This window comes from Megascapheus bottae, chromosome X (assembly GCF_031878675.1).
Source record: "Megascapheus bottae isolate mThoBot1 chromosome X, mThoBot2.hap1, whole genome shotgun sequence".
Classification (NCBI taxonomy): Eukaryota; Metazoa; Chordata; class Mammalia; order Rodentia; family Geomyidae; genus Megascapheus; species Megascapheus bottae.
This window is the reverse complement of record NC_143547.1, coordinates 11,351,979-11,369,368: the sequence shown is the minus strand read 5'-3', so window position 1 is coordinate 11,369,368 and position 17,390 is coordinate 11,351,979. Positions and strand designations below refer to the sequence as shown.

The following is a 17,390-nucleotide window of genomic DNA, read 5'->3' as shown; positions in this document are numbered from 1 at the left end:
ATGTATGTGGTACCAAGGAATTGAACTCAGGGCCTCGTGCATGCTAGGCAAGCCCTCTACCACTAGGCCACACTCCTGGCTCTGCCCTGCTTATTTTTGAGCCAGGATCTCACTTCTTACCTAGGACAGCCAGGTTTAAGCCCTAGAACTGCAAGATGATAAATAATAATAATAATAATAATAATAATAATAATAATAATGATAATAATTTAGCAATGAGCACATCCATCCCCTGGATCTGAATACCATTATCTCAACGGAACTGGGACTCATGAGAAACATCTGACCCCAGGTTTAGGCCAAGAAGAGTACAAAGAGCCAGGCACGGTGGCTCATGCTTGTAATTCTAGCTACTCAGGAGACTGAGATTTGAGGATCAAAGCTAGCCCTGCACTAAAGGACCTGAGATTCTTATGTCCAATTAACCTGTAGAAAATGGGAAGTGGGGCTTGGCTCAAGGGTAGGGCTTTAGTTTTGAACTAAAGAGGAGTTCAGGGACAGTGCCCAGGCCAAGTTCAAGGCCCATTACCCACGAGAGGGGGGGGGGAAGGAGGGGGGGAAAAAGAAGAGTGCAAAGTACTCATACATCTTTTTGGCCCTAATAAACAGGAAATGCTAGAAAAATCTGGGGATCATATGAAAAAGATGCAGGAAGCAGCTCAAAGCGAATCCCTTTGGCCAAATGTGGAATCATTTAAACATTAGAAGGAAAACTACTCCAGCACCAGTGTCTCATGCCTATAATCCCAATTACTCAAGAGGCTATGATCTGAGGATCCCAGTTCAAAGCCAGTCCAGACAGAAAAGTCCATGAGACACATCTCCAATTAACTGCTAAAAGACCATCATGTATACATGCACACACAGGCAAGCAAACACACACACAAATGAAAAACAATGAGTACTGAATTTTAACAGTAAATTTTCTGGAAATTCAGGAAAATATAAAAATAATTAATAATGAAAATTTAAAAGTGATTATAGAAGCTGGGAGCTGGTGGGCTGGTGGTTCACATGTATAATCCTAGCTATTCAGGAGGCTGAGATCTGAGGATCATGGTTCAAAGCCAGCTTGGGTCAAGTCTGTGAGATTTTTATCACCAATTAACCACCAGAAAACTAGAAGTGGAGCTGTGACTCAAAGTGGTACAGTGCTAGCCTTGAGCAAGAAAATTCAAGCCCCACAACTAAGAAAAAAAAATTTCAAGTGATAAATAGAAAGGAGGTGAGGGCTGGGAGTTTGGCTAGTGGTAGAGTGCATGCCTAGCATGCATGAAGACCTGGGTTCGATTCCCCGGTACCACATACATAGAAAAAAGCCAGAAGTGGTGCTGAAGCTCAAGTGGTAGAGTTCTAGCCTTGAGAAAAATCCAAGGACAGTGCTCAGGCCCTGAGCTTAAGCCCAGGACTGGCAAAAAAAAAAAAAAAAGAAAGGAGGTGAGTACCATAGCACACACAACTCTATTACGGAGACTATGGAAGGAGGATCATTTGAACCCAATAGTTCAACACAAAAATATCTCATTTAAAAAACTTTTTTTGTGGGGGGGGGGTCATGGGGTTTGGGCTTGGGCGTTGTCCCTGAGCTCTTCAGCTCAAGGCTACTGCCCTACCCTTTTGTGCCAGCTGGCTTTGAACCTTGATCCTCAGATCTCAGCTAGAATTACAGGTGTGAGCCACCGCACCCAGCTTCAAACTTTTTTTTTATTTAAAAAGGACAGGCTGTCTAACAAGTACAACTCAGAATACTACCAAAAACGGTTTAAAAATAGAGGAAAGAGCCAGGCAATGGTGACTCACACCTGTAATCTTACCTACTTTGGAGGCTGAGATCTGAGGATAACGTAAGTTAGCACAGACAGGAAAGCCCCTGAAGCTCTAGCTTCTCTTATCTCAAATTAACCACAAAAACAGAGAGGGGGGAAAGGAGGGAGGGAGGGGGAGGGAGGGAGAGGGAGGGAGAGGGAGGGAGAGGGAGAGAGAGAGAGGGAGAGAGGGAGAGGGAGAGGGAGAGAGGGAGAGAGGGAGAGAGGGAGAGAGGGAGAGAGGGAGAGAGGGGGAGGAGAGCACATGAGCAAGCAGAGAGTAGACAGGAGAGGACAGAAGGGAGAGAGGAAACAAGAGAATCAATAGATGCTGAAAATATTAGGTGTAAATTTTGAAGGAAATGGAACATACAATATAGTCTCAAATCATCAGCCCACATTTGCATGAGTTGCAAAGAGGTAAAGGAAATTTTATCAGAAAATCAACCCAGGGAGAAAAGGAGTGGGGGGGCAAGAAAGTGGGAGAAAACAAGGGGGGTAACACTGTTGGACAAGAAATGTACTCATGGGCTGGGAGTTTGGCCTAGTGGTTAAAGTGCTTGCCTAGCACGCATGAAGACCTGGGTTCGATTCCTTGGTATCACATACATAGGGGGGAAAAAAAAGCCGGAAGTGGTGCTGAGGCTCAAGTGGTAGAGCTCTAGCCTTGAGAAAGTCCCAGGACAGTGCTCAGGCCCTGAGCTCAAGCCCAGGACTGGCAAAAAAAAAAAAAAAAAAAAAGGAAAAAGAAATGTACTCATGACCTCACTTAGATAACTGTAACCCCTTTGTACATCACCTTCACAGTTATGTTAAATTACATTTTAAAAAAGAAAACCAACACAATACCACCTTAGCAATAATATGAAACAGCTTGTGTACTATAATGGAATGAATGATATTACAGTACTTATTTAAAGTAAGTATTCCTTGTTGTCAAAATATTTGACCTGAATTTAATCATAACAATGTAATCAGGCAACTTTCAGATTATGGGAAATCCAACAAAACAACCAGGTTACAGCCTTTAAATAAGTAAATGACAAAGTGACACTGTGGCTCAAGTGGCAGAGCACCAGCCTTGAGCTGGAAGAGTTCAGGGACAGCGCCCAGGCCAGAGTTCAAGTCCCACAACCAACTGAAAAAAAAAAGATAAAGAGAGAATGGGAGGCCAGGGGTTTGGCCTAGTGGTTAAAGTGCTTGCCTAGCATGCATGAAGACCCGGGTTCGATTCCTTGGTACCACATACATAGAAAAAAGCCAGAAGTGGTACTGAGGCTCAAGTGGTAGAGCTCTAGCCTTGAGAAAGTCCAAGGACAGTGCTAAGGCTCTGAGCTCAAGCCCAGGACTGGCAAAAAAAAAAAAAAAAAATAGAGAATGGGGAAGAGAGGCTATACTACTCTAAAGATAGATGAAAACAAAAGTAGATTCTGCAATTCAATAAATAGCTATAAAAGACATTACTGGATTAATTAGAGAAATTGTAGTATAAACAATGTATCAGATGATATAATGATTATATGTTTAAGCAAACAAACATATTCTTCTTTTTCTTTATTGTCAGGATAATGTATAGAGGGGTTACAGCTACATTCATCAGGTAGTAGGTGCATTACTTCTTGCATATTGATACCCCTTCTCATGTTATTTGTCCCCATTTCCCTATCCCCACCCCTTCCCAATCATCGTCAAACAAGCATATTCTTATTTTTAGGAAGTCATTGCTGAAATACAGACAGTTCACTAAAACCAAATTTCTAGGTATGACATTAGGAAGAAGAGAAAAACAAATGTTGCAAAATGTTAATCTACAAAGGAAAATCCAGTCCACTTCTAAGACCCCAGCAAAATAGCACAGATCTAAGGCTTTGTGGTCAACCAGTTCTTACCCTATCACATATTCATCCTCATATCTGTCTTTCAAAAAAAACTAAACAAACAAAAAAACACCCTTAGGGAATTCAAAACTTCTCTTACCTCAAGGGCAAAACACAGATAGGATTTCCTCCAAGGGTACAGAGAATGCCCTATAATTAATTGTGTAATAACTGTAGAACTCTGTACTATACTAAAAACTGAAAAACTGTAATACTAAAAACCAGCTTTGAGCTGGCCAAGTTTGCCAACCTTTGATCCCCTGATCAGCCACTTGGTGTTAGAAGACTACTTAACACACACACACACACACACACACACACACACACACACACACACACACACACACACACAATTTCCCATTCTCATTTTACAGGAATAAAATCAGGCTCGTTTACTTGGAAAAATTGCCAATGATTGTGTAGCTAAGAAAAATCTGACACATTCATTCAGATCATTTTAAAATTTCAATTAAACAAAAGCAAGTTGATTACACTGGTTCTAAACCTTGTTATTGTACTGTACTATTATCAAAGAGCTAAAATTGTAAGTATATCACTTCAGTAGAGATTAAAAGACATTACTTATTGTTGCAGTCCTCAAAATCAGCAAATGTAATATGACACAGAACTAAAAATTTCAAAATAAGTAGAAAACCAAACTCTGGATCATAAAGACATGAAATTGTAATTCCAGATGAGGTATTTATTTACTTATTTATTTATTTATTTTTGTCGGTCATGGGGCTTGAACTCTGGGCCTGGGCGATGTTCCTGAGCTCTTCAGCTCAAGGTTACCACCTTATCTCTTGAGCCACTTGGCTAACATTTCTGGCTCTCTTAACTGAAGTTAAGAGTCTCATGGACTTTTGTGCCCAGGCTGGCTTTGAAACGAGATTCTCAGATCTCAGCCTCCTGAGTAGCTAGGATTGCCGAAGTGAGCCACCAGCGCCCAGCTTGAGATTTTTTATTTCTTATGTTTGGTTTTCTATACAACTATGTTTTTCTCACTATTAGGACATATTCTCTATCTAAAACCAGTTGTGGTAGGCCCTTCTCAAAAGCAGACTACATCAGAATAAAAAGTCATCTCAACTTTTAGACAATTCTGTGAATCTGAAAATGAGACTCTTGGAAGAAAAATAGAGGTACCTTTTTCACTGGTGTCAAGAGCATCATCTTCAAGGTCATCATCAAAAATCTCTCGGCCATCTTCCACATAGCCGATGCCATCTGTAGGAACAAAATATAACAGGATCAAGTTTCTAAAAATGGGCAGGAGCCAAAACTGGTGAGATACTTAAAATTCTACTACTCCGGAAGCTAAGGTAGGAGAACCAAAAGTTCAAAGCCAACCAGGTATCAATGGTTCATGCTTGTAATCTTAGCTTTTCAGGAGGCTGAGATCTAAAGATCCCAGTTCAAAACCAGCCCGGCAGGAAAGCCCATAATACTTTTATCTCAATCAACTACCAACAAAAAGCTAGAAATGGCACTGTGGTTCGAAGTTGTAAACCACTAACCTTGAACACAAAAGCTCAAGGATAGTACCTAGACTCTAAGTTCAATTTCCTAGGATCAGCACATATGAAAAAAAAGTTCAAAGCGAGGCTGGACTAAACACTGAAATCCTGTCACTCAGTTCTTTGCTCCTTCATTCACTTATCCACTCACTCACTCACTCAATTTGACTAATATCTTAGTTATAGCCAAAAGAATTTTATAACTATTCAGATGTTTCCTGATCTGCTCCATTTTTAAGTTTAGCAAAATTTTGTTCAAATAGGTATTAGATAAGCAATGGCATCGACACAACAGATGTGAAGTCAAAGAAAAGACAAAACTGCTGAGCGTGGTGGCTCATGCCATTAATCCTAGCTACTCAGGAGGCTGAGATCTAAGGATCAAGGTTCAGAGCCAGCCCAGGCACTAAAGACTGTGAGACTTATCTCCAATTAACCACTAGAACATTGGTCGTGGCACTGTGGCTCATAGGGTATGGCAGTAGACTTGAGCAGAAGTGCTCAGGGACAGTGCCCAGGCCCAGAGTTCAAACCCCACGATCAGGACACACAGACACACACACACACACACACACACAGACACACACACACAGACACACACACACACACACAGACACACACGAAAAAAGAAGAAAACAAAAAAGAAGAAGAAAAAAAAAAGACAAACTAAGCCAAGAACTGGAAGCTCAATCCTATAATCTTACCTAATCAAGAGGATGAGATTTAAGGATAAATGTTCAAAGACATTTCCTGGGCAGGAAAATCGGTGAGATTCATCTCCAATTAACAATCAAAAAGCTGGAAAAAATAAAGGTGTGGCTCAAGTGGTAGAGCACCAGCCTTGAGCAAAAAAGCCAAGTGAGAGTGTGAACCCCAACAATACTAGCACACAAAAAAGGTCTCAAGCATCCTCTCAATTCTTACACAGCCATTTTCTGAAGCACTGATACCACATACCATATGCCAGGTGCCTAGACACTCCGAAATGTGACCACATCAACTTTCTCTTGCTCTGCTTCCTTATCCTCAAAAAAGTATGAAAATTACAACCAAAATTTGTTCCTAACAATGCTCTGCATCTACCTAGGCAAAGCGGCAACCCTACCATATAGGACTCAAGAAGCAACCAATACAATGTCTGGGGGGCATTTTCTCCCACATACCATCATCCACGATCCAGTCATCATCCTGGCGTGCCTGAACCAGCTTTGAATACTGTTCTTCATCAACTTCTTCATAAACACTTGTGAAGTCCTCGACCTGCCATTATACAAGTTTGAGGAAAAGCTTCAAATGAAGTGAAAGTGTTAAACAATTCAGATGAAAAAAAATGTCAAATTGAAACTGGAATGGCAGCCTGACGGAATAGCTGCAACCAAATCATGAGTTCTGACATTCAACACCACCACAGGGTTTTCCTTAAATAGACATCAATTAACTTAGTATTCCTTTTAGGTGGGTGTTAACATAAGATATTAAATGATTCCATTAGCATAATACGCTTGTCACACCATCAATTACTCATCTACTTCATAAAAAACAAACTGAATTATAGCCAATTCTTCATTAGCTGCTTTGGGGATTATTCACTTTGAGTTTTTGACTGATTTCTCCTATACTTAGCAAACCTGAAAGGCATACCACACCCTTCTCCTCTAACTGATGGATGATATGCAAGTACACAATAATTTTAATAACTCTCAACCAACTAAAATTCCAAGGAAACGTTCCCACATTCATATCCCTACAAATATTAACCAAACAACCATACTTTATATTGTATAAGCCACCAAGAAATTGATTTTTATGAATCCCTATCATGCTCAGGTTTTAGAAATGCACAGGCGGGTGGCGGTGGCTCATGCCTGTAATCCTAGCTACTGGGGAATTTGAGATCTAGGGATCACATTTAGAAGCCAGTCGGGCAGGAAAAGCACTGAGATTCTTAACTCCAAGAAACTACTGAAAAAAAAAAAGGCCAGAAGTGGGGCTGTGGCTCAAAGTGAAAGGGTGCTAGCCTTGAGCATAAGAACCTGGGGATAGGCCCCAAGTTCAAGCCCCAGGATGGGAGGGGGGTACTTTAATGCAGAGCTATTTGAAAGACCAGGAAGAAGCAAGCCCTCCAATCATATGGCTGCCTAGTATGATTAAAAGCAGACCACTCTATAGTTAAGTTACAAATGGAACAGATGCACACCAGTGCTGCAGCTGTACATGGTGACACATCATAGACTTCCCAGATGAGAAGATGAAATGACAGCAAGAGCTCAAAAAAATGCCTCAATTTCTCCTGGGCAGGGAGGGAAGGGAGAAACTAGGGGAAAGCAAAGAAGAGGTGAGTGACATTGTCCAAAAGAGAAAAGTATGCATTAACTGAATTGTGAAATGGTAATCCCTCATAATAATAATAAAATTATGTTTTTAAAGATAATAAACTTATAGTATGGAAACGTTAAAAAAAATCCAATTTCTCAAGAAATGAAGTAGGGAAAGAAATTTCAATGTGAAGCGCTAAAATAAAAATCCTGGACACGGAGCTTCCAACTGTGAGAAGACCACAGTTGACTAGATTTCTGTAATATCTACCAAGCTTTTGTTTATATCTCCTTTTTAACTTCCTCTACAGGAATCACTGGCAAATGCTGATGTGTCCTTTTACTACAGAATAATAGAAATTACTTACCCTACCATATTAAATAAAGAGGGGTTTGGGATTTAGGGGGGTTACTGTTACTTTTTGTAACACTGGGACTCAAACCTTAGGGTCTCCCACATGCTATGCAAGTGCTCTACCACTAAGCTATATTCTCAGACTGCAAAGTTTTTATAATCCAGAAACAAAGTACCCCAATTAATATAACATAGTTTGTCCTTTATTTAAGGAACTTACTTAAATATCACCAAGAGATCATGACACATTTTTAGAAAATGATTTTACTGCTTTTTTCATTTGTGCTAGGCTTTGCACAGACAAAAAGATCCCACTACCACTGAGTTACATTTCCAACCTGTGGCTTGAACTCTGGGCACAGACAAAAATATCTCACTACCACTGAGTTATATTCCCAAGTTCTGTGGCTTGAACTCTGGGCACTATTCCTGAGCTTATTTTGCTCAAAGTAAGCATTCTACCAATTGAACTACAGTGTTGCTTCTGGCTTTTTTGAGTAGTTTGTTGTAGATAAGAGTCTCATGGAGGCCAGGAGTTTAGCCTAGTGATAGAGTGTTTGCCTATCATGCACAAAGACCAGTGTTCCATTCCTCAGTACCACATACATTTAGAAAAGGCCAGAAATGGTGCTGTGGCTCAAATGGCAGAGTTCTAGCCTTGAGAAAGCCCAAGGACAGTGCTCGGGCCCTGAATTTAAGGCCCAGGACTGGCAAAAAAAAGTCTCATGTTCTGCCTGGGCTGGCTTTGAACTACAATCCTCAAATCTCAGCAACCTGAATAGCTAGGGGCATGAGCCATCGGCACCCAGCTTACAAACTTAACAACATTTCCCAATGCTATGGACATGGTATGGGAAATATAAACACAACTACATCGACATAAAAACTTATGACTCTACAGACATAATGTTTCATTACATAGATTAATATGTATCTATGATATACAAACCCTTAGCCTAATTTTGATTATGTTCTAAAAATTAAGTGCCAGTGATTGTATATAAAGATTCCCTTCTTGAATACTTGTTTGTTAAACACGTCATTTGAAATACAATGTAAAAAATCAATGTTAATAAATTCTTTAATAAAAAAAAACATTTTCAGGGGCTGAGAGTTTGGCCTAGTGGTAGAGTGGGTTCGATTCCTCGGTACCACATACAGAGAAAAAAGCCAGTGGCTCAAGTGATAGTGATCTAGCCTTGAGAAAGTCCAAGGACAGTGTGCTCAGGCCCTGAGCTCAAGCCCTGGATTGGCAAAAAAAAAAAAATTCCAGGGCTGAGGCAAGGTTCAAGTGGTAGACAGAGGACCAGTTTAGCAAGCATAAAGCAAACTTCAATCCTCTGTACTGCCAAAAAAAGGATTGCCACTGCGCACCATGAACTCCTAGAGCAATATCATTAATACCAAAGAGAATAAAAGGAAATTAGCCACATTTTGCCAACATCTCAAATGCCCTACCGAATTCCTTTATAGAAGTGCCTATATTAAAAATGTTTTACTTCTGCTTCACTGTAATCCTTTTAGCAACCCTGTATGATCTGGTCGCCTCACTTAACTTGAACAAATGGTGCCAAATGGCAAAAAATCCCCCTCTATTTGTCTAATTGCCTTATAGAGTACAGGCCATGCCTAAACATGCATATTCCAAAGCCAAAATAACTAGGTTCAAATAAAGACTGTCACTGTGATATCACTAAAACTTCCTGTACTCAGATCTATCTAACCTGCCAAACGCTGATAACCATGGCACCTAATTTCATATGGTTACTGGAAGGATTAAAAAGACTAAACATATTGGTAAAAGCACTTAGAACAGTGCATTAGCTCAAAAAATATATTAGTTACTATTATTTTCTAGTTTTTAATCACTTGATAGCCTTGGCAGTTAAGATACTCAAGCAATACAAGATAAAGCTAGATATTGTTGCAAAGATGACCAAGACTGGTTTTTATGGATGGGCCATAAACAGTGAGCAGAAGAAAATGGCCCCAAAAAAAGAATCAGATCTATGGGCCGGGAGTTTGGCCTAGTGGTTAAAGTGCTTGCCTAGCATGCATGAAGACCCGGGTTCGATTCCTGGGTACCACATACATAGAAAAAAGCTGGAAGTGGTGCTGAGGCTCAAGTGGTAGAGCTCTAGCCTTGAGAAAGTCCAAGGACAGTGCTCAGGCCCTGAGCTCAAGCCCAGGACTGGCAAAAAAAAAAAAAAAAAAGAATCAGATCTAATCTAAGCAGGACTTGGAAGAAGTTACACTTAAGTCTCTCTGGCCACTTCCTTACAAATGAGATTAGAAAGAACAATTCCAGAGATTGGAATGTGGCCCAGTGGTACAGTGCTTGCCTACCATGCATAAAGCTCTGGGTTATATTCCTCACTACCACATACACAGAAAAAGTCAGAAGTGGAGCTGTGGCTCAAGTGGTAGAATGCTAGTCGAGTAAAAGAAGCTCAAGGGACCAAGACATGAGAAAGGGTATCAATGTATGTGAAATAATGCACCTTCTATCTGGTGAATATAATGTAACCCTTCTATTAATTACAATAAAAATATAGGGGAAAAAAAGCTCTAAGACAGTACCCCCTAAGTTTAAGCCCCAGGACCGGCAAAAAAAAAAAAAAAGAACAATTCTATTTAAGGAAGTGTTTAGTCGGGCATGGTAGTGGCTCATGACTGTAATCCTAGCTACTCAGGAGGCTGAGATCTGAGCATCAAGGTACAAAGCCAACCCAGGCACAAAAGGACTTGAGACTCTTATCTCCAATTAACCTCTAGAAAACAGGAAGTGGTACTTGGCTCAAGGGTAGGGTGGTAGTCTTGAGCTGAAGAGGTCAGGGACAGCTCTCAGGCTGAGTTCAAACTCTATGACCCACAAAAAAAGAAAAGGAGAAGCCAGAAGTGGTTCTGCAGCTCAAGTGGTACAGCACTAGCCTTGAGGAAAGCCCAAGAACAGTGCTCAGGCCCTGAATTCAAGCCCCAGGACTGGCAAAAACAATACCTTATTCGTAAAATAAAAGCACTTGTAAATTTCTCCACCAACGCCATAAGACAAAAAAAAGAAATAAAAAAGAACTTTAGGGACCGGAGTTTGGCCTAGTGGTTAAAGTGCTTGCCTAGCATGCATGAAGACCCGGGTTCGATTCCTTGGTACCACATACATAGAAAAAAAGCCGGAAGTGGTGCTCAGGCTCACGTGGTAGAGCTCTAGCCTTGAGAAAGTCCAAGGACAGTGCTCAGGCCCTGAGCTCAAGCCTAGGACTGGCAAAAAAAAAAAAAGAACTTTACAGGGCTGGGAATGTGGCTCAGTGGTAGAATACATGAAACTCTATCTACCATACATGCAACTCTGAGTTTGATTCCTCAGTACTACATAAACAGGAAAAGCCAGAAATGGCCCTGTGGCTCAAATGGTAGAGTGCTATCCTTGAGCAAAAAGCATCTCAGGACAGAGCCCAAGACCTGAGTTCATCAAGCACCAGGAGTGCCATTAAAAAAAAGGAAGAACTTTATAGGGTCTAGTACTGTCCATAATCTGCAAATCTACCTCATGCTCATACTTAGACAATATTAAAGAAATTAGTATTATAAGATACTTAAGGGGCTGGGAGTTTGGCCTACTGGTAGAGTGCTTGCCTAGAATGCATGAAGATCTGGGTTTGATTCCTTGGTTCCACATACATAGAAAAATCCAGAAGCGATACTGTGACTCAAGTGGTGGAACTCTATTCTTGAGAGAGCCCAAAGACAGTGCTCAGGCCCTGAGTTCAAGCCCCAAGACTGGCCAAAAAAAAAAAAAAGAAAGAAATTTAAAACATTTTTTTAATCAGAGACATAGGTGATATAATATTTGTAGTCTATAAATTAAATAAAGCATAAGAGAAATTTAAAAAGGGGTTACTTACTTCATATTTATACTTCTCACCAGCTTTAGCCTTTTTCAGTCTTTCTAGAGCTTCCTGGCGCCCTTTCTTTGATTTTTTTTCTCTCCGGGCACGAGAGGGTAGAAGACTCCCCGAATCTTCTGACACAGCTGAAAAAGAAAAACCCAAATTTACATGAGATATTACAAAACTATCAGACATTTTCCCTAAAAAAGCAAAGAAACATTTGTAGACAATGGCAAGGCATAATTTTTGTAGTCCTGAGGCTGGAACTCAGAGCCTGAGCACTGTCCTTGGGCTTTCTCAAGGATAGAGCTCTACCACTTGAGCCACAGCACCACTTCCAGCCTTTTATTTTTACGTGATACTGAGGAATCGAACCCAGGGCTTCATATATGCTAGGCAAGCACTCTACCACTAGGCCACACTCCTGGCCCATAATGTTTTACAGTTTACAACAGAATCCTTTTGAAAATGCAAACTAATTCCCAAAGCTCAAGGTCAAGTATGCAGATGTTATGACTCTTCAGACATGTTCTCTAAGATTTAGCTGAAACAACTGAAGCCACCATTATTTTTCTTCTTCAAAAGATAAGAAATCTCAAATTCAACTGATAGCCCACAGAAATATTAGCAAAATCAACCATTTCCCATTTGAAATGACAGGTCACAAGCCATTCAGAAGGACAATTAAAAGGATTGGTACATTTTATGTTCTATTAACACTAAAAAGGATTTAAGAAGCGTCTGCTCTTTGAAAAGTACCAGATGACAAAAGGGATATATTAAAAAGGCATAGTTCCTAGCTGGGCATAAAGCCCATACACACAAAAAAGGTCGACATGGTGTTGTGGATCAAGTGGTAGAGCGCTAGCCTTGAGAAAGCTCAAGGACAGTGCTGGGACATTGAGCTCAAGGCCCGGGACTGGGGCAAAAAAAAAAAAAAAAAGTTAGCAAGACCTTATTTCAGATAGATGATTAAGGCATGGTGGCCCATGACACCAAGGAGGCATGAACAAAAAGAATCACAGCCGGGCCCAGTGGCTCACAACTGTAATCCTAGCTTCTCAGGAGGCTGAGATCTGAGGATTACAGTTCAAAGCCAGTCCATGCACAAGAATCTGTGAGACTCTTTATCTCCAATTAGTCACCATGACAGAAAGAAAGAAAGAAAGAAAGAAAGAAAGAAAGAAAGAAAGAAAGGAAGGAAAGAAAGAGAGGGGGGGAAGGAGGAAGGAAGGAAGGAAGGAAGGAAGGAAGGAAGGAAGGAAGGAGGGAGGGAGGGAGGGAGGGAGGGAGGGAGGGGGGAGGGAGGGAGGGAGGGAGGGAGGGAGGGAGGGAGGGAAGGAGGGAGGAAGGAAGGACAGTCCAAGCAAATGTGGGCAAAAACAGAAAAGAGATCCTATGGCTCAATTGGCAAGGCTCTCAGTTCAACCAGTAAGGCCAAAAAACGTACAAAGGTTACTAAGTCTTTTGTCAAAACTAGCAAAATACCAGTTAGACTCAATATTCATCCATTCAACTTTTGAACTATTCATGCTTTTGGTCATTACAAACTGGCCATCTCACAGATACAACTGAAAAGAATTCATTCAATCACAGAATTAGGCCTTCCATATTCTAGCTAACAAATAACAGTCAAGATGACAGGGCTGCCTAACAGCCATGAGTCGGGTGAGGCCTACTACAATTGCCAATTTATATCTATGTAATTAAGTATTCTGTTGTATTCAGTACTAATTAATTTATTTCAAAGAGTAGATAAAAAAGAAGACAGATTTATAATAAGCATCCTAAAAATCCGCCTGCACTGGAATATCCTCACAGCATTAAGCCTTTTGAAACTAATGGTTTAACTGAAATAGAAGATACAATCTAAAGAACATGTATCAAATGCTGGCAATAAACCCTTGAAAACTGTATCTCAAAGGTGAAATGTAATTAGAGATCTTATTTTTTTCTGTCTATTGTTTGACTTTCACATTTGACTTTTAAATCCATTTTCAGAAAAGCATTAAAGTAAAAATTAAGGAATGCAGGTACTTAAGGGTGACAGTCATAAAATTCTGGGTGTCATTCAAATGATTTAAAAAATCTGGAGAAGTCCTACATGAAAAATTCTTCAGGATTGTTAAACATGACCAGTAAAAGTGAAAAGCTAGACTTAGAGTATTCCCTTAAGAATCCCTTGACTCCTGATAAAATCTCTGGTATTCAGTATTAGAGTGTACTTACCCATAGGCAACTATGTTCTACTATACAGCGTTTACATACTTACAAATAACATAGGGATGCCTGTCTCAAGGGGATCACAGTAAAATAAAGCAAAAAGCCCTGAGAGTACTAAATAACATAAAGATGGTGCCACGGGAGAGGTAAGATCACAGCAGAAGGAAATGCACAGAAGATAGCCATTCATTTTGCCAGAGAAATCAAGCTTTCACATGAACAGCTTGAAGAGTAGAATTTCAAAATGAGAGAAGAGGGTAAAAAGTGCCACAAGCCAAGAAAGAAGAGTAAGTCAAACTACGAAAGGATGGAAATACAAGTAGTATTCAGAAACTGGGAGAAAATCATTAGGGAAATCCAATTAGATGTGGGTGGTATAGAGCCAGAGATCCCAAAGATTATGAAGTGGTTTAGCCACTTACTGAGTGACATGTGCCCACCAGTTAACCTGTGTCATTCGGGCTTCAGGGGACAGGACACCATTGTGTAGCTTAGATTGGTCTAACACTTGAGTTCCTCCTGCCTCAATTTCCAAATGCTGCCATTACAGTCATGTACTACCACACACAGCCCTTATAAGCCTTCAGGGTTCACATACACTATGTCAAACTACAGAAGCTGAAAAAAATGTGCTCTTCCCCAAACTACTTTTCATCTAAGACATGAGCTCATAATTTCCACTGATCAGAAACAGCTGCAGGGACTTGTGATTGGAGACAATGTCTCACAAAGAGAGATACTAGATTAAGGAGAATTCTAGAAGTAGCAACCACTGTAGGAAGATTTGAAAATGTGAGACAACTGTACCAGCAATGTCCCAAGATACAAGCTTTATCAGCAAGTATTTGGTCATAGCTGACAATGACCCAATCACTTTCAGTTTATGCAGATTCCCAGGCTGGATTTCCAGTCCTTTTGGATTTCTGCAAACACTGTATTCTAATCAGCTAGTGATGGTTCTTGTAAGTTTTGACAAAGGACTCTGACTACTGCAGTGCCTCAGTATTCTATTCATCTGTAAAATGGAGATAACCACTTCTTCTTTACAAAGCTAAAGACTAAATGACCATACCTATCTTACTTTGTACTTTCATATCCTACAGGAGAAACTCATTTAATATTGGTATTCATATAGGACTCAGAGTAGTCAAACACATGCACATACATACATCCCCCATACACATCACACCTAGCCAAGCAATACCATGCTCTAGCTGCAGGAAGAAAAACAAAGCAGTTCTTCAGAAGACTCACTATTATCTATATAGAATTGGATACTTACCATCTTGATCCCACAATGACAAACTAAATCCAGTCTACCCACCAAATGTAATGCCAGAGCATGGAAGTATGCCTTTGCCTAGTAGGTACATGATACTTGTCAAATGGATTGTTGTAACCCTTTTTTGCGCCTCTCTTTCATACACAGTAAACATTATAGACCTTACAACTTTTCACTGCCATTGTTAAGACATTCCACCTTCTAACAATTTTTTTTAAAAAAGGGTTTTTAAGATACAGTATGTCCCCAGGGCTTCATGGAGCTTAGTTTATAAAAAGTGTATAGGCATGAAAAAAATCCAGTTACAAAGACTCAAATATTTTGTTCAAAATTACAATCTGGAGTACCTCCATAGCCTCCAAAATCAGGCTAGACACTAGCCTGCAGCAAATCTTTAGGTAACAATTTGTCAGTCTGCTCTAAAGGAGAAAAAAACACAACCACAAGTCCCCAGCAACTACTTAATCAACACCATGATTTTAAAAGGGGTCTCAAGATTGCAGTTTCCTCCTGCAAGTGATTTCTTGATGTTCACAGTTTTTAGGGTGAAGAAAGAGCTTAGTGGCAAATCACTGACAGAGGACCGCCAAGACTTCACATACTCACATCCTATAGCCCATTTGTAATCCAAGCTAGTCAACTCTCCAAAAGAAATTGCCTTAAAAATTGGAAGGCTATAAGAACAAATTGAAATCTGTGATTTACAACTAGTTGAATGCAAAGGAAGTTGATTAGAAAGCAAGGGCTCATTAATGGTGATGCATTTTGAGTGACAGGAGCTTAGGCTAAGAAAAGGAATCTGATTTTTTACGTTAGAAGTTCACTGAATCAGTAAAGTTCAAAAAATCAAAAATCAGACAAAGCCATTTGCATTTTTTTATTCCCTTCCTCGAAATAAAAGATTATCCTTGACAAACCGAATGTGCAGGGCATCTGAAATGCTGCTGAACAGACGTATGTTTGTTTTTTTTTTTAATTTTAGAAACTTCACCCCAAACGACTAGATTTAAACATGCTTAATAAAAAGCACTTGAAGAACTTTCCCAAAAAAAAAATGGGAGGAAAATGTTTTATGTATGATTTTTTTAAATCCATAACTTAAAAGAGATAAAATTCATTTGTATTTGGTGACAATTCGTTTTTTTACAAGAGTGTTACAATGTATAGCCATTTCCCCGGAAGTTCCTAGAAAGGATAATGTACAGAAACTCTGTTCTAGCCCTCAAGCAGATACTTGAGGTGAAAGCTGTGACATACTTTAGGTCTGGTCTGGAGAGTGACTCACCTAGACCAGTTTCCATGAAGTTGTGTCCAGCACGTGGGAGCGACTCACCAAAGGAAATAAAGGCAAGCGAATGTGGAAACAGTCGCAGCGGCAAGGCAATCCTCAGGTTCGCAAAGAGCAAACGCAAAGCAAAGAAGCACTATCCGATGCCCTAAGTGTCCCTGCCCAAGACCGTCAAGGTCAGCGCCCAAAAGATCATCAGGCGAATCGGACACGCGCCTCCCGCAGGAAAAAAAAAAAAATAAAGCGGAGACCCTCCAACCACCCGCAGCTATGCCATGGTTCCCACTCTCCCAGCCCGCTTCCCTGAACGTGGAGTTGGTCCTCACCACTTGGCTCCACATCACCGTCGTCACCATACACTGGAGCCATGGTCAAGGAGTCTCTCAATTCCGCGCCAACCTGCCTGAAACTGGCGCGGGGGCAGAGATAGGCGCCAGCCCGAAAGCCAATCAGCAGCTTTGGGACGCTGCAGACTTCCGCCCGGAAGGCCACTGACGTGCTGAGCCACGCTATGCCCCGCCCCTGGCCTTCCCGCGGGCGCGCATTTGGCGCCCTGTGATGACCCTTGAAGGGAAAACTAAAACTGTGGGCAGGCCAGTGAAAAGCTGATGAAGAAAGAGGTCGGGCTCTGCAAAGGAGCTTCCTGGGCACTCTGCGCAGGCGCACGTACACTGTTGGAAAACATTAGAGTGCGTGGAAGTGGGGCTCTCTGGTTCTGAGAAATGATTTCCCAGAAAAAGAGGCGCGGGCGGGCAGAAAGAGGGTGGTGCTTAGACTCTCTTACCCTTCCCCCAACCTGGAAACGTGACTGCCTCCTGGTTTGCCCCTTTGAGTTCTG

At 40.8% G+C, this 17,390-nt stretch overlaps 1 protein-coding gene across 1 annotated transcript in view; it reads right to left on the bottom strand.

Annotated features, from left to right (window-relative positions):
- Pola1 (DNA polymerase alpha 1, catalytic subunit) overlaps nucleotides 1-16,981 on the bottom strand; it is a 314,550-nt gene extending 297,569 nt beyond the window's left edge. Inside the window, exons 1-4 of the mRNA XM_090325812.1 lie at nucleotides 16,879-16,981; nucleotides 11,775-11,902; nucleotides 6,366-6,462; nucleotides 4,832-4,912 (exon numbers count right to left, since the gene is read on the bottom strand). Of these exons, the coding sequence (XP_090181938.1) occupies nucleotides 4,832-4,912; nucleotides 6,366-6,462; nucleotides 11,775-11,902; nucleotides 16,879-16,921 (349 nt within the window). The 5' untranslated portion in view covers nucleotides 16,922-16,981. The remainder of the gene's footprint in view (nucleotides 1-4,831; nucleotides 4,913-6,365; nucleotides 6,463-11,774; nucleotides 11,903-16,878) is intronic.
- Nucleotides 16,982-17,390: the final 409 nt, after the last annotated feature.